The sequence below is a fragment of the Colletotrichum acutatum genome (assembly GCF_030867785.1).
Source record: "Colletotrichum acutatum strain CBS 112980 chromosome Unknown BDZ83scaffold_241, whole genome shotgun sequence".
Classification (NCBI taxonomy): Eukaryota; Fungi; Ascomycota; class Sordariomycetes; order Glomerellales; family Glomerellaceae; genus Colletotrichum; species Colletotrichum acutatum.
The window spans coordinates 15,430-37,646 of record NW_026849235.1 but is presented as its reverse complement, the minus strand read 5'-3'; the positions used below and the strand labels follow the sequence as shown (position 1 = coordinate 37,646).

Here is a 22,217-nt window from a genome sequence, read left to right as displayed (position 1 = left end):
TTCAAAATGAGGGTCACCATCGACAAGCCATCCTTCCACAGCCGCAGCCTTTCTGTGCCGGCACCTCCTACACCTCCTCCTGAAGCATTGGGCCTCAACCTCTCCGGCTTCGACAGCTTCAAGGCCAACTTTGACCTCCCCCTCACGCCTGTCACGCCGCCGCCAGAGTACAAGGAGCACCATTTCTCTCACAACGACCGCGTCCACGACCTTTCTCCCGTCGTCGACCCCAATGACCAACCCCTCGCGGCCGTCATCGGCGTCGGCTACGTCGGCACTCACCTCGTCGAATCGTTCTCTGCCCACTACGACGTCCTCGGCTTCGATGTGTCAGAGAAGAGAATCAGCGAGATCCGCGAGGAACTCCCAAGCAAACGCATCCGCTTCACAACCTCCAAGACGGACCTCCACGAGGCCACCCACTTCCTCATCTCCGTCGCTACCCTCCTCAAGGCAGACAAGTCTATCGACACCTCCTACCTCCAGTCCGCCATTGCCACAGTCGCCCAGCACGCGCGACCAGGCTCCACCGTCGTGATAGAGAGCTCCGTCGCAGTAGGCATGACCCGCAGCCTCCTCGGCCCCGTCGCTACGGCCCACGGCTTCTACGCAGGCATGTCCCCAGAGCGCGTCGACCCAGGACGCATCGAGCCCCCCTGCCACGCGATCCCCAAGATCGTCTCTGGCCTCGACGACGAGATCCCCGGCTCGCTGGCCTCTGTCATGCGCCTCTACAACCAGGTCTTTGACCGCCTCGTGCCCGTCAGCCGCACAGAGGTCGCCGAGATGATGAAGCTCTACGAGAACTGCCAGCGCCTGATGTGCATCGCCTTCGCCAACGAAATGGCAGACGCCTGCATCCCGCACGGCATCGACCCCTATGAGGTCGCCGCCGCCGCCGCCTCCAAGCCCTTTGGCTACATGCCCTATACCCCTTCCCTCGGCGTCGGCGGCCACTGCATCCCCGTCAATCCGTACTACCTCCTCTCCAACAGCGCTTTCCCCTTGCTGGAAGCCGCCGCCGAGAAGATGGCTGCGCGACCCGCCGCTATTGCCCGCCGCGCTATTGATTCGTTGACGAGAGATGCCAAAGCCGGAGCTGCCTCGGCTCTGGTGCGTCCGCGTGTTCTCGTCGTCGGTGTAGGTTTCAAGGCTGGCCAGTCTGTCCTGAGTAACTCGCCGGGTGTTGACCTCGTCAAGGCCTTTGTTCGCTCCGGCGAGGTCGATGTCATGTACGCGGACCCTCTCGTCAAGCAGAGCGCCGTGCTTGTTGCTCCTCGCTTGGCTGATGAGAAGTGGAACAAGGAGACGCTTGAGACGTTTGACATGATCATTGTTGCTTTCCGTCAACACGGTTTGGACTTTGGTATCATGGACGAGCTTCGTGGCGTCAAGGTTGAGATGTGGTGCCCGTAATTTTCTTTGTGGCTTCCTTTTTCTTCTACTTAGAGTTGTTTCTTCCGGCGCTATCAGAGAAGAGGTCAGTGGTTTCGATTCCTTTCATTCGCATTGGTTTGAGCCGATGGTTCGGCGGGGTAAAATTGCATAAAACAAAGACTTGGATGAGAGTGTGGTCATAGACTTAGACATGCCTTCGATGGCCGTCCCAACAGTAATCATAATTATTCTGAACAAGGTACCTGAATAATACAGGGAATAAATATTCAGGTGGAATTCGATGTCTCCTTCGTAGCCCTAATATCGTGTAAGTGAAGCGTTCATCTTTGGTGGAGCTTCTAGAAAACTGGTACGAGTTTTGAAGATTCTTCGGCCATCACACCACCACCCAGCTAGATAGTCCTATGAACCCCTGTTGCATTCTGGATCCCATTGGTCCTATTCCATCCTCTCCAAAAGAATCAAGCGTGAACCCTGAAGCCTTCCTTCGGAGTCTGATCTGATGTCGGCGTAGAACAAAAACGCAACCTGCAGCAGCAACAAATGTAAAGCCCGTGAACAACTGAGCCCCAAGATATGTTCCCGTCCTCATGTATATCACCAAGGCGATAGGCGAACTAACGGTTGAGGGAACAACCATCATCAACCATAATAGACTCAGACTGGACGCCAAGTTCTCCGTACCCAGAACCTCAGCAATCACAGGCGCCGCATTAACCCAGAACACGCCAGCGGGTAGACCGACGATGAGAGCGAACGCAATCAACGCCGCAAACGACTTTGCGTTCACCCAGAAAACAAGAGACAGTATTCCCGTCACCAGAGTCATCAAGTACGTGATGTTGATGCGTCCGAACCGATCGCTCAGCCATCCAATGACGGGACGTCCGACAGCCTGACCGAGCATGAATACCGCCGAGACCTGGGAAGCCTGAGACGGGTCCAACCCGATGACATTTGCGTAGTTCGCTAGTGTGAAGACGAGAATGAAGTACCCCAGCATGCTGAGCGCGCCAAAGCCTAGAATCAGGAGATAATCCACCCTCTTGAACAGGGAGGTGTCCAGGGCCAAACGCTTTGCCCGCGTCTCCCCGTACCGTGTCCGGATAAGAAGGACTGAAACTCCGTTCGCTACGCCGGAGACGATTGCAAGAACGCGGTAAGCCCAGAGAAGGCCCATCCTGTTCATCATGGCGCCCACGGCAAGCGAGTACGTTAATCCGCCTAGTCCAGCGCCCGCAATAGCAACGCCGTTGGCTAACGCGCGCCGCGCGGTGAACCACTGCGCGACAATACCATACGAAGGCAAGAATAGCAGTCCCATCCCGACACCGAATAGAAGTCCCTGCGAGAGGAAGAGGTGCCAGATCCGGCTTGCGAAACTCGCGCACACAAGACTAGCAGACTGTAAGACGGCGCCGAGGAGCATTGTGGGTCTGGTCCCTAACTCGCGTGCCATGATTGTAGCTAGCGGTGATATGACGAGGGTGATTCCTATGGAAAGGGAGCCGATGGCAGCGTAGACGAGTGCGCTTGTGCCGGGGAAGGTATCGGATCTGATATAGTGGGCGAGGAAGACGGAATACGCCGCGCTGATGCCCCATGAGTGCGCGTAGATGATCGCGATGGAGGTCGTGACGATCCAGCCGTAGCCGCCATCCGAGGCAACTTCGCGGGCTATTGAGGCTTGCGGAGGTTCCTGACATAGGGGAGGCGAACTTTTTGTTTCTCTTCTTGGTTCGTTGCTCGTAGTCATCGTTGGACTTGAGGCTAGGTGAAAGAGTGGCGAGGTCAAAAGATTCCGACCTGGATAGAAAGCAATAACAGAGAGTGACAAATCAAATTTAATCTGTTTTTTCCACGCGAGAAGCTACCAAGTTTGTACATAGATTTTATACAGAGCAATACGGACTGATATTGCAGCCGGGATGGGCTCCACGAAGTCCATATTGTTGTCATGTGTCAGCCAGGTTCGGTTCACGTTCCGAGAAATGGCCACTACGAAGTTTTAACGAAGATTGGAACGATTTGAAATCATACATGGAGCCAGTCCTTAGTTGAAATGGCAAAAACAACCGCGCAATTACGAATCCCAGCCGAAAGTACCCATCGTTGGGGTCTAAATTTAGTCTCCGGCCGGAGACAACCAACGACTGAGGTAAGTAATTTACGGACAAATTCCACCCAGGATGCCTTGGTTGGAAATGTTTCCGAGACAAATGATCTTAAACAGTCCATTGGATCCCACTAATCTCAGTCGCTAATCATTGGGGTTGTGTGATGATGTGTAAGTCTACAGGATCCGATATCCTGGAATCTCAGGTTTTGGTAACGGACCTCACGAATTCCTGATGAGGTGAGGGTCTGCAACGATGCTGTATCGTCGGGATAAGTGCAACTGGCCTAGAGAGATATCACAAACTAGGTTTTATGATGAAGTACGTTATTCAAAGGGATTGCTACTATGAAAACACCATATTGGAAACAGCGGTTATAGGAAGGAGACTTCTTGTTGTACATAAGACAATGACGTTACATTTCGAGCGGGAAGTACACTGTAGTTACTACACAAAGAATGAGTCCTTGATATGAGACAGGTACTTACGAAAACCAAAGCAGTACGCAGATGATCATAGCATCTGGTTGACTCTTCGTATAACGGAGCCACGGCACCGGGGAATAGAATTAGTTGCCGCATTTCAAATCCTACCGAAGTAGTCATTGCCACCCGCAGCGGTTTACGCAAATTCATGCTATTGAAGCATGACCTAACTTTTACAATAGAGAAAACTCTTCTGGAGCTGCAACACAAAGTTCCTAGCTATCCCGGAAATCGGACTGGTCTTGTCATACGGAGATTGTATGGGACAAGTGTAATTACAAACCTAAATTCGAATCTCTTCCAACCAAGTACTGTACTGATTGACTGAAGACATGAGCACACTTTCTAAGTAAGCTTATCGCATGCCCCAAGTCAAAAATATGCTCCTTCAATGTCGGTCGACTGGTTCCCCTAAGGTCCACACTCTAGAGTTCACTGACTAGGATCCACCGCCTTGTAAGTCGAGTCAACAGCTATCTCATCAAACCACACCTGTCGGAACCCCTGATCCCCATCCAACTTACCCTGATCATACCAACTATTCGCATACAACCCCACACGAAACTGAAAAGTACTATCATCATTCACCGTCGTCGCAACGTTATACTTTTCCAACACCTTGACCCCATCATACCAAATCTTAAAAAACCCAGTCGCATCGCTCCGCCAACTCGCCTGAATCACAACCCGATGCCACACCCCGCGCTCAACCGTCGTCAAGTTCCCATACTTCGTAATACTCCGCCCGCAATCCGGCTGCCGATACTGCCCACTCACGATGCGCGAGGTAAGCTGGTCGCCCTCGAGCCAGAGCATGCTCGACGGCATCCAATCATCCCCGCCACAGCCCGCACCCGGCCGATTGGCGATGAACTGCGCGATATTGTACGACTGCGGCTGAAACTGCCAGGACTCCGAGAGGCGGAAGGCAAAGCCGTAGAAGCGGTCTTGGCCGCGGGTGTAGCCGTCGTTGACGTCGACTTCGGAGTGGTAGCGACCCGTGTAGGAGGGGTCGTAGGTCTGTGTCATTTTGAGGGCGGTGGTGCCTTTGTAGACTACGTTTGTGACGGTTTGGACGACGCCGTTGTGTTCTTGGCGGATGTAGTCGAATTTATTGGCCGCGGCGAGGTCGCCTGAGTTGAAGAAGGGGAAGGTTGCTCGGACGGCTGCTGGGGATAGGCTGAGAGCCGCGATGATGAGGGATTTGAGAGACATTTTATTGGCCTTCTGTGAGACTTTTGAACCAAAGTGAAGACTTGGAAGCTCGGAAATGAGATCTTGAACACTGCTTTGGGGACTTCGAAACCTTAGTGGTTCTTAAGTAAGTTTGTCAAGTGAATTCAATTTGGCTGCCTAGTGACAAGATATTGCACTCCATTGCGCTTGATCGCTATTAGTCTGCTTTTGTACATGAATGCGACTCTGACAGACATGACCCGTAGACTGAGGTGCGAGTTGTCTTACTAACAGCAAATGAACATGCGGTCTGCCTGGAGCCATATAGTACTGGAGAAGCTGATAGCCTTTCTCTCCGGCTATCCATTACGTTGAGTGACCAATCAGCTTCAACACACACCTCTATATTGCGTGACATTCACAGCGGATTACTCAGCCTTTTACCTTAGTCTCGTCATTTTCCAATGCCGTGAGACAATTAAGACGGGGTTGTCTTCGTATCAAGAGACAACCAAAGCCTGTCAATTGTGCACTTGCGTTTCAGCGAGATACCTGAATTGTAGATACTAATGTATCCCGAAAGAGAGTACGGACTGATTTTGCTGGACTTGGCTGAACAGAGAGGCTACCACGTGCAGACGTGGGTGAGCCGATTGTTGCGGTGACATGAAAGTCCGCACCTCGATTGAAATCGAGGTCTATGAGTCGCTTTTGGACAAGTCCATCCTAAGCGACTTATTGTCACAAAATAAGGAGACAGACCGAAGATCGTAGGGCTTGGCGAAGGCAGCGTCGCCCATGTCATATGCAGAAGGCGTTCTACTACCTACCTTCCTTGTTGGGCTTGGCAAACGAGACCCATATCTTCACCCAGTCATCCATTGTTGCACTTTGTCGCATTGGGTGGATAGAAGGACGACGTCTTCGACAAAAAGTTACGCCTGAGTATTGTTGTTAGAACTGTAGTCCAATGTGGTTTTTGTACTGCGCATTCGATATCTAGGTACTCAGCGACCTTTCTAAAACATCATTGTTGGTCAAGCAAGCCTTGTTTTACATTCGCCTTGCCCAAGGCATCAAACGAGACCTCACATGGTCACTACCATATTTGCAAGAGAGAGAGTCGCACTTCTCTGTACATGCCTGCGTCTCAGGAAGGAGCATTTCCTCGAGAGGCTCAGACTAAGCAACTTGGAGTCATGCTCTTACGTACAGATAATTACAGAACAGGTTGATTGATCACAGGTGGCTGGAGACATACACGTGGAGTGCAGACCTTGAGCTATAGTAAAAAGCCATGCACATTATCCATCTCTCAGCCATGGCGAAGTGCGATAATGCCACGGGTTGGTTTGAGGTGCAGGGTAAGCAAGCCCGATCACGATCGCATCAAGGTCCACCGGGCAACCGCGCCTTGAGTTGAGTTGAGAGAAGGTAACGATGACGTCGCCGAGACAGAGTAAAGACAAGGGCAAGGAACGCTAGCGGCTAGCCATTGGATTTACCAGCCACCAGCCACAGCAGAGCAAGGGTGAGGGAGAGGGGCGGAGGCCGAGAATGCGCGCGTAACAAATGCCCCGAGCCAGGTCAGGTTCCAGAAGCTTACTAGTGGACGGCCTGTGCCGTATGTGTGTCTGTTGGGTTGAACTTGGATTGGGATTGGATCAGAGCCGGTTTGTACAGTACGGATACTTGGTGAAGTTCCGGGCAGTGCGACGGCGAGAAGCGAACCCAATGGCTGCGGAGATCAAACTTGGTTCTGAACGGGTCGGTTACGAAGATTTTCGTCCGAATCTGGGGAGGCTGGGAAAGGGAGAGGGAGCATGGGCCTGATATTATGGGACTGTCATCCCAAGACTCATGGTTTCCCGGGCAGTCGATTGCAACTTTGCAATAAGGAGGGGAAACTGATGGGAGCTTGGGTACAGTATTTCCCAGCTATCCATGTATTCGTAGTCTACTCCGTAGGAAGTTGGAAGCCATTCGGGCTGAGAGTAGGTCTGGACTTGGCTGGAAGAGCAGATGATCACCTGAATAAGAGGGGAAGATCAGATCAAAGAAGAAAGCATAAAGTCCGTACCGCCGCGATTGCGATTTTGATGCGCACTTCGTACGGATACTATCAGGAAAAGCAAGGTTGGTTGGCCGTCACCATGGTGAAGCGACGGGCGGACCGGGGGTGGAAGAGGATGCGTTTGCATCTCACCGCTGGAGCACGCGCCTGAAGATGCCCACAGCAGAAATGGGGCAAGGCAGCGTGGCAGGGGGGGAGGGGCGAGCAAGGGATGGGAAAGAGCCGAGATGAGCCAGATCGATTTTCCTGATTTTCGTTCGGCCTGCTACGGAATTTTTTGTTGGAGACTTGGGAGTTTGATATGTCTATTCGTAGCGAGAAGCCAGTCGGAGGGGAAGCTGCGAGGTTGAGGTGCATGAAGGAATCGGGTGTGGATAATGTGATGGAGCTGGTGGTGTAAGAGAGTTGTCGTGTGCATGATTTTAGCGTGATGCGAGGCAGACGTACGACGTACGACGTACGAAAGAGCAAGAGTCTAAGGTATTAGTTTAAAAAGAGAGAAAAAAAGGTTGTTGTTTGTTGTGGGCAGCAACCAGCTGGATGACTTGCAGAAGGACGCGGACTTGGAGAGTTCGTTGGGGGCGATGCGATGCGATGCGATGCAGCAAAGTAAACAAAGCGGGTTGCCGATGCGCGACTAGAGCTGCGGGTGATTTGTTTGCGCAGAGCGGCGTGTGTTTGATCGTCCGAGGTGCTTGCAGGAGGCCAACCAACAGCAGCATTATCACAACTCAACAGATACGCTTGAGATCTTGGGGCATTCTATTCTTGAGAGAAGCATAGATATGTAACATTATCTTGTTCACCTATGAAATGGCCGTTAAGGTGGCCAACGTTTCAATAGAAGACTTGAGGCAGCTGTCAGGACATCGAGACAAACGTTGAGTTGACGAGGTACAAGTGATTAAGCGTGCTTAGCTAAGATTGGCTATTGGGCTGAGCTGACAGCAAGCGAGAGACCCACTCGCCTGGCACTAAAGCAATTGGAACCCCAGCAACAGGTACGTATCTTTGACGACCTACCCCTGTCTCAAAGGTGCAGGCAGCTGAAGTGCAGACAGAGCAAGAGCGAATCGTGATTTGTGAATGGACGGAAGGTGGTTAATGGCGGGGTAGCTCTTTCCTGAAACCCACCACGAAAAAAGGCACTCACGCACTGTAACCCTTGCCTGCTGAGAGTCGACCCCGTTGCCGTGGATACGTTCCCCACCACGCGAACCCAAACAGGAAAACTGAGGACCCGTTTCTCACGACATTCCCGGCCACCTCCTTCGCATCAGATCCCAGGTCTTTCCCTCCCTCTTGTCTGTGAATTCAATTCATCAAGTTTGTTTCCTCCCATCCTCTTTCACTTTCCACTTTCCCCAACCTCCGCCCTCCGCCATCCATCCCTCCGGAAAAAAAGATCCCATCGGTCATCAACAACTTGGGAGAACCACAGATCGGGCAGTCTCAGACAAATCTCTTCGGCTTCACAGATCCAAGGAGACTGCAGATTTCAAACGCAGCTACATCCTAATACTTTCCCTCACTTGGACGACTTTACCTGCTGGACGATGCACGATACGCCGCAATACTTTCGGTGACCATTCGCTTCCTCCCTAGTCCCCGTCGCAACCGCCTCCAAGTACCGCAGAGAAAGTAAACAAATCGACTCCCTCGCCGCACCCGCACTGTCCTCCCCGCCACCGTGAATAGCATCAACACTCAGCCTTTGCGCTGCGCCCACTCTTTTTACCCCCACGACCTGCACGCCTTACCGCACTTATCTTAATCAAAATCAACTCCCCGAACCTTACCGCCTTTTCTCTTATCCTCACCTTCTTTTTGGCTTTCAGTTTGGCCTGTTTAATCCACCATGGACACGAGTTACCTGTCCCAACAGGTCAACACCATCATCGGCCAGTTGCACGGTTTGTTCGATGAGATTGGTGTTCCCAACCATGATCGCGAAAAGCGCGAGGAAGACGTAAGCTTCTCTCGGCCCACTCTCCCTCCATCACTTCGTGCTGACAATCGCCCCATAGCTCTTCGAGGCACTTTCCAAGGCCCTTACCGATCAAGTGAACCTAGTCACAAATGAAAAGGAGGAAATGATTGAGGAAGCCGAGCGCATTATTACCACGATACAGCAGATGGAGGCATCCCTCGACGACAACCGCGCACGCCGAGACCGCAGCGACGAAATCCAGATTACCTACCCCCTGACCCGATGTTTGCAGGGCCTCAAGGAGAAGCACAAGCAAGTCAGCCGACTGCACAAGGAGCGTTTCGAACAAGTCAAGAGTGAGTCGGCCAGAAAGCGGAAAGTTGCTAGATGATACCGTGTACTAACATGTCATCCAGAGCTTGTCGAAGCGCTTGAGTCATACTCATCACATCTTGAGCCTACCTTCGTCAAGATTCCCCTGCCGCCGACGGGCCCAAACCAATCCGTCCCTCCCAACTTCGACCTATCGCCGTCCTACGTGGACAAGCTCGACCATGAGTTTACGAGAGTCTATGAAGAGTACACACGCCGCGTCGCGACGGTTAAGGCCCTTTGCGAACACACAATCCAACTCTGGGCCGAGCTGGGCACCCCTCAGGCTCAAACCGACGGTGCCATTGTCAAGTACTACCGCGAGTCACCGGAACAATTGGGCTTGCACGAGGAAGATATTGAGCGTCTCAAGGCGAAGCGCGACAAGCTCTCGGACGAGAAGAAGAACCGTGAGAAGCGTCTCAAGGACCTGCGCGCGGCCGTCGAGGCCCTCTGGGAGAAGCTGGAGGTGGACATGGCAGAGAGGAAGGCGTTCCTCAACAGCAACCGAGGCTGTGGCGTGCGACAAATCAACGAGTTCGAGGATGAGCTTGTGCGCCTCAACGAGCTGAAGAGGCAGAACCTACATCTGTTCGTCGAGGATGCGCGGTTCAAGCTACAGGAACTCTGGGACTCACTCTACCTTTCCGAGGATGAGATGCTCGAGTTCACACCCGCCTTTTCCGATGTGTACAGCGATGCCCTCCTCGAGGCCCACGAGCGCGAGATTGCAAGGCTGGAAGTTCTGAAGGAGCAACGACTTCCTACCCTCGAGCTCGTCGAGAGACATCGCAGCCTCACCAGCGAGCGCGACGAGCTCGCCGCCTCAAGTCAGGATGCTTCTCGCCTGATGATGCGTGGACAGAAAGGTGAGAAGCGCGATCCTGGCAAGCTTCTCAGAGAAGAGAAGATGCGCAAGCGCATCGCCAAGGAGCTACCCAAGATTGCCGTGGACTTGCGCAGAATCCTTGAGCGATTTGAGGACGAGTACGGACGGCCTTTCACGGTACATGGGGAGCGCTACCTGGATGTGCTCGAGGCAGAGGACCGACCAGCACCCGGCCCGCGATCCAAGACACCGGGGGTGGGAGCCGCTCCTCAATCAGCAGCTAGACCCAGAGGGCATAGCAGAGCGCAGAGCACTACCTCCATCGCAAGACCCCCCACTCGCAATGGTGTAAGAACACCAGCACCTGCGCCTACCACCAAACGTAGCGCAAACAACATGAACAGCGCGGCTCCATCAACAAGACCTGTGTCTGCTCACGCAAAAGCACAGGAGATTGCCCGCCCAGCATCTTCCATGGGCAGCTTGAGAGAGCGAGCGCAAACTCTTAACCGACCACCGGGTAGTCCCTCAAGGATCCCGGCTCGGCCCCCATTGACCAACCTCAAGTACGGCAACTTTGGCAACACCTCGCCAGTACAACCGGAGAGACCGGCGTCGAGAATTGACGCCTACGCGACGATCCGCGGTGGTAATCATCAAATGCGTGCCCCTCCACCCAAAATGCGCGATCTCAGCACGATCGAGTTGGAGACTCCCGTCAACCCGTACAAGTCAGTAGGGTTGGGCGCGAGCATCGTCCGCCAAGTCGAGCTTGAGGATCCCTACGACGAGGATTGTCAGCAGCCTCGGCTGATGAGGGCTAACTCGACCCTCTCGCATACCTCTCACGCTTCCCACAACTCGCACGCATCATACGCTTCCCAGAGCTCTCATCACTCCCAGGGGTCCTCTCAACACGACTACCCATCTTCGCATTCCTCGACCATCCGCCAATACCCCCCTTCTTCCTACCCTCAAGCACCGCCGCCCCGCCAGATTTCCAATTCATCCAACGGATCGAGTAATGTGACCGGCTCAGAAAACTGGGAGACGTATGACGACGCCAGCGAACCTGAGCAGGATGCCAGCGACACATACTACGCCAAGGTGCGAGCTGCCCGCAACGGCACCAAGCGCTTTGAACCCGAAGCGGGATATCGGCCGCCGGCCAGCGATCCTAAGAGGCAGCGACCGTTTCCGATGACGGCACCTGGTGGACATGCTGGGCATGGCTACGGTGACGGCGAGGGCCGCATCATCTCAGGCAGCGAGTGGACAGACGAGGATGGATACTGAGTGCGACAAGTCTCTCTCTGATTCATCTCCCGTACTGTTACTTCATCTTGGTGCCCCGGCTGCGGACTTTTCGCAGCCTGATGATAATGTCGGATGATTACGCCTCATGTCTGAACGATGCACTTGCTATCCGCTCATGACGAACACGCCTTTTTTTCTTCTCTGGCAAAGAAAATAATTGGTCGAGGATATTGGTGTCTGTGGACGCCCTTCGCTTCTTTTCTCGTGTCGTTTGTATCTCGGTCGGTTTTGCTTGGTGGAATGTCGAAGGAAGGAATAGGGAACAAGGTGGCCATTGTGATTTTCTTCCTTCTCTGTACATACTGGCAACCGAGCCGTGAGGCATTGGGGTTCCCCTTGGACCATGTTACGACATGGCCATCTGGACCCATCGACAGCTCTGACGACAATTCTTGTTTTGTTTCTCTTTGTCGGAACACGTTCCAGCTACCCTCGAATCTGGGTATGCCACATTCTGTTTTCCTTGGTCATTGCAAGCAAATGGAAAGAATTGGAGTTTTGGTTTCTCGAGGCGGTCGGTACTTCTGGACGGGGTAATACCCCTTTCCCAACGCCAACCCCCTTGCGAGGATTATGAGCGTACACCTTTTGTCTTTGTTTGCTTGGTCAAACTTTTCTGCGTCTTGGTCTTTCTCCCTGCGCTTTACAGCCTCAAGGGATAAATAGGAATCTTTCGTAGTGTAGCAAAAACAAAAAGCAGTGATGCGTACATTATTATCATTATTGCGTCCGGTCCAGACGTGATATGTGCCCCTTGTGAAGTCGAAATGAAATCGGGTAGGAATATGATGCCACCCTGATCAGCAAAAGCCGCGAGTTCCGGCGTTTGCATCAATTGGTGCTGTGAGTTGTGGGTGAGTCGAGGTGGTGTAAGACTGAAATGGCCGGTGGGCGGCGGCACGCCCGGGACGCGGGAGCTAAGGAAAGTAAAGTGAGCGAGAAGCAAGAAACCACCCAACAAAAGGAAAAGACACCAAAGCTAGGAACTCCGTTCCCGTCCGTCTGAAGTCAGTGGGTGCTTATATAATGGTTGTCCTGAAGGATAAGCATCTAGCCAGGGCCATGGTGTGTGTAGATCCGCTATGACGGTGGTGATGTCGAGATCTACGTTTGTTTTCCTTGGTGGTGGTTAGTGGTTGCTTCTTGTTAATTAAGGTACTAAGGGGATGTTCCCCCAGATGCGTCATTTCCCCAATATCTTGTAACAACGTGCTAGTAAGTTTAAATCATTGACTCGCGGACCGTGTCAGGCCATCCAGGCATGGGGTTTCTGTCCATATACAGACAGCAAGTGAAGCTTCCTTGTGGAGGAAACCCGACGGGCGGACGTGAACAGACCCGACGGCCCCGGAGAAGGTGGATACCTACCTACGATGCAAGGTACCTTACTTGAGAAGTTGAGATGGACGGATACCTGGGGTGAGAAGCCTGAAGCAGAGGTCGCCGGGCCACCCGTTCGTTCCATCTTTTTTTCTGTGTCTTGTGTTTTCTGTTTTCTGTTGCTGACTGAACTCCCCGCAACTCCCCCCCCCCAAATGATTGAGCCGTTGGGCGCGGTGCGCATCTCCGCAGGAAGCTGGAGCTCAGGCGCAACCCCGTAGTACCATGCTGGTGCAGGTGGCAGGTGTCGTTTCCACTTTCTGCGCCGCGCTGCCGAGTAAATTAGTACCTACTACCATGGCCATGGTATCCGTAATATTACCACCTCGCCTTTATTCGTATTCATCTCTGTACAGCTTTCCTTTTTCCTTTTTCTTCAACACTCGACTCCTATCTGCCTCGCTTCCTAGGTGCCTTAGTTTACCTCAATCTCAGCCTTACGACTCTATCCGATCCTACCGACAATCCCTCGACCCCTCCTCTTCGTCCTTTGCTCGAATCTACACATCTACAGTACGCCCAACAACCCCCCCCCCCCCGAGACTATCCGCGACGAAGCCGAAGCTCCCAGGATGACAGAAACATCCTTGCCCTGTTGATCGACCATACCTTCGATCACAACTCAATAGCCCTCCGATGCTGCCGTCCTTCACTACAATACCATCCCGCGGTCGTCCATCGCCATGATGATGAACACCCACCACAACCACAACCACCACCATCACCCACCCTCGGGCGGTGCCTCTGACGCAGCCGCGGCTCTCAAGGGCGCGAACCTCGCCTTCAACAAGACGAAACCGAAGCCAATTCCGCCTCCGAAACCCACATCAAATGCCGGCAACATCACCCGTCGCCGCGGCGCGAGCCTCATCGCCGCTTCCACCGCGTCAAACTACGACCGAAGCACGAGCACAAGTCCAATACAGCGCCAACACACGGGTGCGAGCCTGGCAACGACCCCAGGCGACAGCCGCTTCGGTCGCGATGGCACATCCGACATGCGAGACCGTCTCTCCAACTTCCTCGCCTCTAGCCCGGCGGCCTCGTCGACGACATCCCACCTCACGCCGCACACGACGCGGCTCGACCCAAAAAGCCCGAGCTACATCGCCGCCACGTTAGCCGCCTCGCGAAGCGCCTCGCCTAGTCCGCAGCCGCACGCGAGTCCCGCTGCTTCCGCCCTGACGCCCGCGCAGATGAACCAACTGCAGCAAATGCAGCTCGCGAGAAGGAACAGGCGCGGCAGCGGCAGCGGCGGAGGGGAGACGGAGAGCGTGGTGAGCAGCCTCGATTTGCCGGATACGACGTCCATCCCCGCCACGGGTCATTTGATAAGCATGTTTGAGCGAGGGGGCGGGGAGGATGTCGACCCTGTGAAGAGGAGCGGAGGGGATGTCCCTGCCAGGCCCAAGGTTCGGCCGTTGACGCCTGAGAGGGAGTTGAGTCCAGCCCGTGCCAAGGCGGCGAGGATGGGCATCGTCGAGGAGGAGGATGTCGGTGAAGGAGAGCGGAGGCCGGCGGTGCTGAAGACAAAACCTAGGGTCAAACCAAGGCCTGTTACGCCGAACATGGTTGTTGAAAAGGAGGAGCCTAGAGGGGATGTCACGCCGCAGGCAAGAAAACCTACGCTCAAGTCGTCGCCTGCGAAACCTGTCCTGTCGCCGGCCAAGGCTGTGCATAGGCAGCCGGTGTTGGAGCAGTCGCCGCGCGCCAGAGGGCGAGAGACGATGGTCAACATGTCATCAAAAGCTTCAGAGGCTCCGGGAGTACGGTCAAGGTCGCAGCTCACGAGGGTGCCCATCACACAGACGCTCATGCCGGAGCCCGAGATCGCGCAGCCTCCGACGACGCCGGAACCAAGGAGGTCGCGGACTAAGGCCAAGCCGGTTGAACCCGTCTCGCCGCCCTTCGTCGAGAAAAATATTGGGATCGCTTCCCCTGACCTGAAGAGACCGACGTCAGAGAGCAAGTTGCAGCCGCCCACACCACCTCAGCCACGTGGCACGAAATCGAAGGAGCGGGAGCCTCCCCCATTGACGAAGCCTCGCAGTATGGCATCTGTTTACGGGCACGCTCACCTCCAGGAGCCGTTTCGTCGGCCAGAAGCAGGACCCAGGCCGTCGACTGCCGACACAAGCTCTTCTAACGACACGTTTGTTTCGGCAGAGTCAAATCAGACCGCCGTCCCTGAATACGTCCCGTCTCGCCCGACGGCCCATCAAACACATTCTACGCACAGCACCCCCGGCCGCTCATCAGCAAATAGCTCACCAAGCCGAACAACGCCGCGGCGCACACCAGCCTCATCGACTACGAGTCTTCCGCTGAATTCCCTGTCCAACGCGATTATGGCTGGGTCCCTCGCCGCGGCGCGCTTGACACCCTCAAATACAGGCAACTCTACACTATCTCCACCACAACTGCCTAATCGCACGAAGTCGCCGCGCTTGCGACAGACCCTCCGCCAGCCGCCATCGAAGTCGGACGACGAGGACGAGATCCGCAAGAAGAAGCACCAGCGCGCCAGCAACAAGCACTCCCACAAAGAGGGCGCACGACGGCGGTGGCGTGACGAGATCACGGTCCGCGAACGAAGGCGGTACGAGGCAGTGTGGGCGAGTAACCGCGGCGTGCTGCTCGTTGACTCTTCTTCAACCACGGGCTTGACGATTCAGAGTCTCGGCGGCGGTCCGCTGCCTCATGACGCAGCTGACTGCGTGGTGGACGTGGTGGCCCGCGAGGTCTGGCGGCGTTCGCGGCTGCCGCAAGAGGAGCTGGCTGAGGTGTGGGACGCCGTGGACCGGAGCCATCGGGGGATGCTGGGCAAGGCTGAGTTTGTTGTCGGGTTGTGGTTGATTGATCAGAGGCTGAGGGGGCGCAAGATCCCTGCGAGGGTGAGTGCCAGTGTGTGGGATAGCGCGCAGGGTGTGAAGGTGCTTTCGCCCAAGGTGAAGAAGTGAAGACGTCTTACAAGTCTAGAAAAGGGGTAGGAGGGAAACATTGAAGTCTGAGAGAAGAGTCGGGAATGAAGGCGAAGAAGAGAGCGGATTTAACGCGGTATGACGCATCATGGCATAGCATAGCACTGCATCGTTTTTGTTTTCTCTGTTTTTGCTTGGCGTGCTTGTATCGATACCCTCGATGTAGATGTCTCTGAATGACAATGCCACACTTCAAAAGTCGACCCTGAATGGCGCGCTGTACTGTTTACTGTTTATTTCTGCCTGGGCATTTTGTGGGTTTCTTAGTTGGACGTTTGTCGAGCTTTGATCCTTGTAGTGATTTTTGCAGGTCTGTGAGTGAGTTCATCCGATAAGCTTGGGCTTTGTCGGCGTGAGATTACAGCGATGTTCCTGGATTGTAGCATAAGGTAGTAAGCAAGTGGTTGGTGGATGAAGAGAATTGCTCGGGTTTGAGGCGTGTAAACGGCTGTTCTCGCTCTTGCTGGAAGCGTTCGTAAGGCGTTGAGATGCTAGAAGATTGAAGTTCAACTCGGAGTCTATGGAGGAGAGGAAGCTTAGGTACGCCTGTTGGTTCCAAATCTCCAGATCCGGGAGATCCAACGTTGACGGCGCGGATTCGCAAGTGGGCAGCCGATTGGGTCGGCGGGGCCGATCCGAGGACAATGGACATGTCAAGCATGTCGAAAATATGTCGAGTTAACGGCGCCCTTGCATGACTCGATGTCCCACTTCGATTTCATGCCCACCACTTCTGAGATTTGAACAGTGTTGTAGACCCGATTTCAAGTGTACACCAATAAGCGTCTATATGCTCGTCTATTTTGGAGATTGATTGTGCTCTAGCCCTGTGGCATTCAAAGATGAATATCGACGGCGGATGACATGGCCCTGTGGGGATTGGGTACATGGAAAGGCGTGGGTCAACAACATTGAACACTGGACTGAGGGAAATTTTTTGATGATGGCCCAGTGTGGCGGTTTGGTGGGTTCTGGGGTGACGACTGGACGAGTGGTGGTTGTATTTAGGTTCTTTGATGTTCACGATCTCAGATGATCTATTTTGACAGATTTGACTCGTCATATTGGAACTCATTCACTTATTCAGTCTTCCCACAAGATCAAGACAATAAACTCCCAGCTCATTTTCAAGATACCCGAGCATCTCACGATACGCAACTCACTCCGGGGTAAAATCACGCATCACCACACCATCTCCAGCTCACCAATTCTCACTACCAGCCATCGCAACATACAAACAACAACAAGCACATATCCCCAATACCCCCCGTCATAAACGCCTCCACAATGACAGTCTCAAGCCCCCAAACACCCCTCTCCTTCCGCCCCGCCACACCCTCCGACGTCCCTATCCTCCTACCCCTAATCCGCTCCGCCTACCGCGGCGAATTCTCCCGCAAAGGCTGGACGACGGAAGCGGACCTGGTAGCGGACCAACGCATCGACGAGCATGGTCTCTTAGCCAAAATCGCGGAGCCCGAGGGGGCGGTTCTCATCGTCACGGACTCCTCCTCCTCCTCCTCCGACACAAACGGCGTTGACAAGCCCACCACCCCGCTAGCATGCTGCGAAATCGTACGCAGTAAACAGAACCCTCAAGTGGCGTACTTCGGTCTGTTTGCCGTCTCGCCTGAGCGGCAGGCCGGCGGTGTGGGGAGAAAGGTGTTGGAGTTTGCGGAGGGGTATGCGAAGCAGGAGTGGGGTGTGAGCAGGATGGAGATGTGTGTACTTTGGATGAGGGCGGAACTGATTGCGTGGTATGAGAGGAGGGGGTATGTGAAGACCGGGGAGAGGAGGGAGTTTCCCTATAAGGAGATGGTGGGGGGCGTTGCGTTGAGGGATGATTTGTGGTTTGAGGTTTTGGAGAAGGGGTTGTGAGTGTCTTGTGATGGTGTGATCATGAGTGAGAGTTGGGAGAGCTTATGTTGTGATGATGTGTGAGTTATGAGGAGTTGGATGGTGTTGGGATAGAGGCACCGAGCTTGGTTCATGAAACCTTATAGATGGCGAGAGCGAGATTAAGCTTCCATTAAGAACTGTCAACCCTCACCTACGTCCTAGAACGAAGAGAAATTATAGACATATCAAATTCGCCTCGCTTCCATGCACCACAACCTCATGGACAAGCCTACGCAGGCCCGATCTGAACCGTCACGCTGCTTCCCGAGAGAGGAACAGACCACCCGCCTCTCGCCTGCGTGATCCCCGACGTCGTAACCTTGAACGCACCAGTCCCAGTAGTACTCTCCAGCCAAATAACGGCACTCGCAGCCTTCGGAACACCATCCAACTGCGCCAACGTAAGGGTCACACTCTTCGAAGAAACCGCAAAGCTAAAATCCTGAATGATCCCAGCATCAACACTCACAAGCACCCCCAAAGGCCCAATAAACACCTTTCTCCTAACCGCATCCTTCGTCGTGACGCTCACGGTCCCCGTACTGGAGGTAACAACCCCTCCAAACGCCAACACGCCCAGCTCAGCGTCCTGCACGACGTACGTGCCCGAACCCAGCGCCAGACCTAAAAAGTTGGGGCCGTAGTCGCCGCTGATGCCGTCCCACTTTAGCGTGTCGGGCCAGCTGTGGAAGGAGGCGGCGGCGAAGCCGTCTTGGTTGATGTTGGAGAGGGGGCCGGTGGTGCCGCCGTAGCCTGTGCGGAGGAGGTAGGTGTCTGTTGGGGCGGAGCGGAAGGCGGAGAGGAGGACGAGGGCGTTTAGGCCGGAGCCGTAATGGTGGATTTGGCGCTCGATGCGGCGGAGTTTGCCTCCGTAACTGGTGACGGGTTGGTTGTTAGATGATGGCTTTGAGTTGAGGGTCGGAGAGGGAGTTGGGCTGAGGTGAATAGTGTAGGGAGAGGGGGATGTAGAAGACTTACATGTTATCCCAGTAGCGGCGGGCATTGCCGTTCCAGCCCCAGTGAGGGACGGTCGGCATGAAGCCGAGGACGCTGTTGACGGACTTTGTCGCCGTGTTGGTATAGCCAAAGTACCTTTTGATATCTGTAAGCCAATGTCTTCAAGCAGACTTCGACCCGTCTCACGCCTCAGAGGCTTTGGGAGGGTTCCACCGTGGAAAGTTTCGAAGGCCCAGGAAACTCACTTTGCCCAGTAGTAAACACCCTCCTGCCCAGTCGAATCCCACGCCATCTCACTCCCAAACGGCACCTCCTCCGTATCCCACTGCGCCGCCCGCGACCTCATGGCAGCAGACAACGCATTCGCTTTAGTCGTCTGCCCCTCGCGGCCCAAATCCGCCAGAATCTCCCCAAACACCGTCTCCCCCATCAACCCGACGCGATTATACCCGACATCCCCCTTCATCGCGCGCATGACCGTCTCGTACGCCTGGTTGAGGTACCAGTCCCACGCGTGCGTCTTGAGCAGCGCCGGGTAGGCTCGCCCGACGCGGTAGAGCGACCAGTAGGCGCCCGCAACGTGGACGTAGTTGTACGCGCGGTCGATGGAGTAGGCGGCGGCCTTGTTCCAGGATGTCCAGGAGGTCCAGTCTATGGCGGTGGAGTAGGCGTACCCCGGCACGGCGGCGGGCTCGTAGAAGAAGATTGCTTTGCGGACGGCGAAGTCGGTGGTTTGGATCGTCTTCCAGAGGACGCGGTCGACGAAGGCTTCGAGCTTGGTTACCTCGTCTGCGTTTGGTTGGACGGCTTGCTTCATGAAGGCGGAGAGGTATGAGCCTGCGCCGGCTTCATCGCTGAGGCCTGCTACCCATGCGCGGGAGTCCTGCGTGACGATGGACTTGGTTTCGTAGTCGTATGTCATTACTGATGGCGCGCGACCAAAGGGGTCCGATGTATCGTTGAAGTACTGCGCCGTGGTGAGGAACTTACCGAGGCTGGCGACGGCCTCGGTGGAGGGTTTGGTCACATAGTAGTGGATTGTTTGAAGCTTGCCGTCGGCGTAGGTCACGGTCAGGCGGACGCGGCCCCAGGCTGTTGTGGAGGGGGTGACTGTGTACTTTCCTGCCGAGACGAGCGTGACCGTCAAGGCGCCAGCTGGTTCCGAAGCGATGGAGCGGACTGTGGATTGGGCGTATTGAAGGAAGAGCTGCGCTGGCTCGCCGCGTGGGATGATGTAGCCCGGCACGCCGACGGCGGTAGGGGTACCTGTGCCGCGGACTGTGGTATCGAGGTCCCTGACGCCGCCCTTTGCGACGGAGAAGCGGACTCCAAACTGGAGTGACTGGCCTGGTTGAAGGGTCCTGGATGATGGAACATTCCATGGCGTCTGGGAGCGCCACTCGTTCTCAGCCCAGGCCTTTGTGAGGACCTGCCACTCGTAGAAGCCTTCAAACGTCTGGCTGCCGTAGTAGGTTCCCTCGTAGCTGCGCTCGGCGAGGTTGCGGTAGGCCTCGAGGGGCGTGTCACCCAGCGGGGTGACGACGAGAGCAGCTCCGGTGCCGCGGGTGGGCGCGACGCGGATCTGGCCGGCGTGCATGCCGACGTAAGGATCCGAGAGGGAGCAGACGCGCTGCATGTCGGCGGCGTAGCGGTTCGTGAAGATGCTGTTGAATTCGGCCGGGAAGCCGAGGCTACCAATCTCAATGGCCGAAGAGCCAGAGTTCTGGAGCGTGAAGCGGAGACCGAGGTCGCCAGAGACGTCGAGCCATTCTCGGGTGATGTTGAGCGGGCTGCCGGACGGGAGGGTGGGGCCGAGACGGGAGGAGGCGAGGATGCCGGTGGCCGGGGCGATGGTGGTGACGGGCTGGCGGGCCGCGGCGGAGTCGCCGGTTGTCCAGGCGGTTGTGCCGGATTGGCGGTAGCGGTAGGTGATGTCGCCCCAGTGGTACTGGCCGTTGCGGGCGCGGAGAGAGAGGTAGTCTAGTGGGAGGAAGTCAAAGGTGTCGCCGGCGGGTTTGAGAGAGGCTAGGACCTGGGCATTTTCGACAAGTTGAAGGTTGAAATTCTTTGTTGTCAGGGTGATGTATCCGCTGCTGAGGCCAAGGTTGTCCTGGGAGAGAACACCTGTGATTAACAGGCCGGCGGACACGAGAAGTGTGCCAAGGGAGACCATCGTGGGGGAGGAGGAAGCCTGAGCCTTTGCGACACTTGAGATTGAGGACGAATAGAAACCTGTTGGCTACAGATCTGATTACCAACTTCCAAGTTCATTGAAACGTGCCGTTATATAGTGTGTCCAACATGATGGCTCAGGGCAACTCGGTTACGTTATTGATGATGCTTCCGCCTACCGTGAACTGAGGGGTTCATTGAGGCGAACGACGACTCAACTGCAACCCAAGGTGCATATTATAGGCAGATGTCGATGCCACCTCGTGTCCGGCATCGTGCCCGATCACACCTGTACAGATACGGAACGGAGCTTCACCAGGGACTCCCTCGTCTTGACAGAATCAGACGGCATAACCTCTCACACGTCGCTTTTGGCTCATGATCTGTGGATAACTCGTCCGGGACAAACGCCCGAGTGCGACACAGGATCGGGCGGCTGATCCGACTCTTCCCAGCGACCGCAAATACTTAGTTATTGTGATGTGCGCTCACCTTGAAGCTACACACCTTTTCGTTTCTGGATAACCTCAACTTGGAAGGTCAAAGGATGCTAGACGTGATTTAAGCATTTTACCAAGCCCGTATCGCCCCTTCTAGCGCAAGAGACTAGTCGGATTAAACGCGGGGTACCAAGTTACCAACAGCCCATCGACCGTTGAATGCAACCCTCAAAATCGCTTGGTCTCATTTTGATTGGGCCGCAAATAGAGAGTGACATTTGATGCCACTGAGGCTCCATCCCTCCAACGGGGGAATCAAAATCCACGCATGGTTTACGCCGGCTGCGCGGCACCATCATAGATTATCAAACATTGAATTCCAAGACTCTTTGAAGAAGTTGAGCCGGGTGGGATAGAGACTGAAATGATGAAATCAAGTGGGATAATAGGGCAGGTAATTAACCCAGTACGTAAAGGGTGCGAGAGCGAGGCGACGGTTACCTAATTGACTCTGTTAAAGTTCTTCGAGAAGGAGAATAATGAATTGACTCGGTTGTTCTCATGGACACCCCGGTTGTGCCATGTTAAGGGGGGCAGCAAAAGTACGAGGTCGCTTGGGGGGTTTAGCGGACGATCTGGCGCAAAGCCAATTTATTTGTGTCACTCACGAGATTCCAGGGGAAGCAGAAA

The 22,217-nt window shown here is 54.7% G+C and overlaps 7 protein-coding genes across 7 annotated transcripts; 4 read left to right on the top strand and 3 right to left on the bottom strand.

Moving 5' to 3' along the window:
- On the top strand, positions 1-1,537 carry BDZ83DRAFT_644139 (nucleotide sugar dehydrogenase). The gene has a single exon (XM_060509730.1). It carries the CDS (start codon positions 7-9, stop codon positions 1,414-1,416), a length of 1,410 nt encoding a protein of 469 aa, XP_060357637.1. The 5' UTR covers positions 1-6; the 3' UTR covers positions 1,417-1,537.
- Positions 1,522-3,347, bottom strand: BDZ83DRAFT_644138 (major facilitator superfamily domain-containing protein). The gene has a single exon (XM_060509729.1). The coding sequence runs from the start codon at positions 3,152-3,154 to the stop codon at positions 1,775-1,777; it is 1,380 nt and encodes a 459-aa protein (XP_060357636.1). The 5' UTR covers positions 3,155-3,347; the 3' UTR covers positions 1,522-1,774.
- A 780-nt stretch (positions 3,348-4,127) lies between these two features.
- BDZ83DRAFT_644137 (endo-beta-1,4-Glucuronan lyase from fungus Trichoderma Reesei) lies at positions 4,128-5,429 on the bottom strand. The gene has a single exon (XM_060509728.1). It carries the CDS (start codon positions 5,213-5,215, stop codon positions 4,433-4,435), a length of 783 nt encoding a protein of 260 aa, XP_060357635.1. The 5' UTR covers positions 5,216-5,429; the 3' UTR covers positions 4,128-4,432.
- A 3,679-nt stretch (positions 5,430-9,108) lies between these two features.
- BDZ83DRAFT_758576 (microtubule associated protein-domain-containing protein) lies at positions 9,109-11,677 on the top strand (the record flags this gene model as incomplete). Its single annotated transcript, XM_060515056.1, has 3 exons — positions 9,109-9,219; positions 9,278-9,536; positions 9,597-11,677. The coding sequence occupies 3 exons, from the start codon at positions 9,109-9,111 to the stop codon at positions 11,675-11,677; spliced, it is 2,451 nt and encodes an 816-aa protein (XP_060357634.1).
- A 2,090-nt stretch (positions 11,678-13,767) lies between these two features.
- Positions 13,768-16,038, top strand: BDZ83DRAFT_594250 (uncharacterized protein; the record flags this gene model as incomplete). Its single annotated transcript, XM_060506703.1, has 2 exons — positions 13,768-15,557; positions 15,885-16,038. The coding sequence occupies 2 exons, from the start codon at positions 13,768-13,770 to the stop codon at positions 16,036-16,038; spliced, it is 1,944 nt and encodes a 647-aa protein (XP_060357633.1).
- Positions 16,039-17,042: 1,004 nt separating this feature from the next.
- BDZ83DRAFT_644130 (acetyltransferase) lies at positions 17,043-18,173 on the top strand. Its single transcript, XM_060509727.1, has one exon. It carries the CDS (start codon positions 17,347-17,349, stop codon positions 17,935-17,937), a length of 591 nt encoding a protein of 196 aa, XP_060357632.1. The 5' UTR covers positions 17,043-17,346; the 3' UTR covers positions 17,938-18,173.
- On the bottom strand, positions 18,063-21,121 carry BDZ83DRAFT_771045 (uncharacterized protein). The gene is made up of 3 exons (XM_060515355.1): positions 19,161-21,121; positions 18,937-19,050; positions 18,063-18,833 (listed from the first exon to the last, which is right to left on the bottom strand). Exons 1-3 carry the CDS (start codon positions 21,086-21,088, stop codon positions 18,188-18,190), a joined length of 2,688 nt encoding a protein of 895 aa, XP_060357631.1. The 5' UTR covers positions 21,089-21,121; the 3' UTR covers positions 18,063-18,187.
- Positions 21,122-22,217: the final 1,096 nt, after the last annotated feature.

Coding starts and splice junctions, on each gene's coding strand:
- BDZ83DRAFT_644139 (XM_060509730.1), top strand. CDS start 7: ATGAGGGTCACCATCGACAAGCCATCCTTCCACAGCCGCAGCCTTTCT.
- BDZ83DRAFT_644138 (XM_060509729.1), bottom strand. CDS start 3,154: ATGACTACGAGCAACGAACCAAGAAGAGAAACAAAAAGTTCGCCTCCC.
- BDZ83DRAFT_644137 (XM_060509728.1), bottom strand. CDS start 5,215: ATGTCTCTCAAATCCCTCATCATCGCGGCTCTCAGCCTATCCCCAGCA.
- BDZ83DRAFT_644130 (XM_060509727.1), top strand. CDS start 17,347: ATGACAGTCTCAAGCCCCCAAACACCCCTCTCCTTCCGCCCCGCCACA.
- BDZ83DRAFT_771045 (XM_060515355.1), bottom strand. CDS start 21,088: ATGGTCTCCCTTGGCACACTTCTCGTGTCCGCCGGCCTGTTAATCACA. Junction 19,051..19,160: donor GGTGTTTACTACTGGGCAAA/GTGAGTTTCCTG, acceptor AGATATCAAAAG/GTACTTTGGCTATACCAACA. Junction 18,834..18,936: donor CGCCGCTACTGGGATAACAT/GTAAGTCTTCTA, acceptor ACCCGTCACCAG/TTACGGAGGCAAACTCCGCC.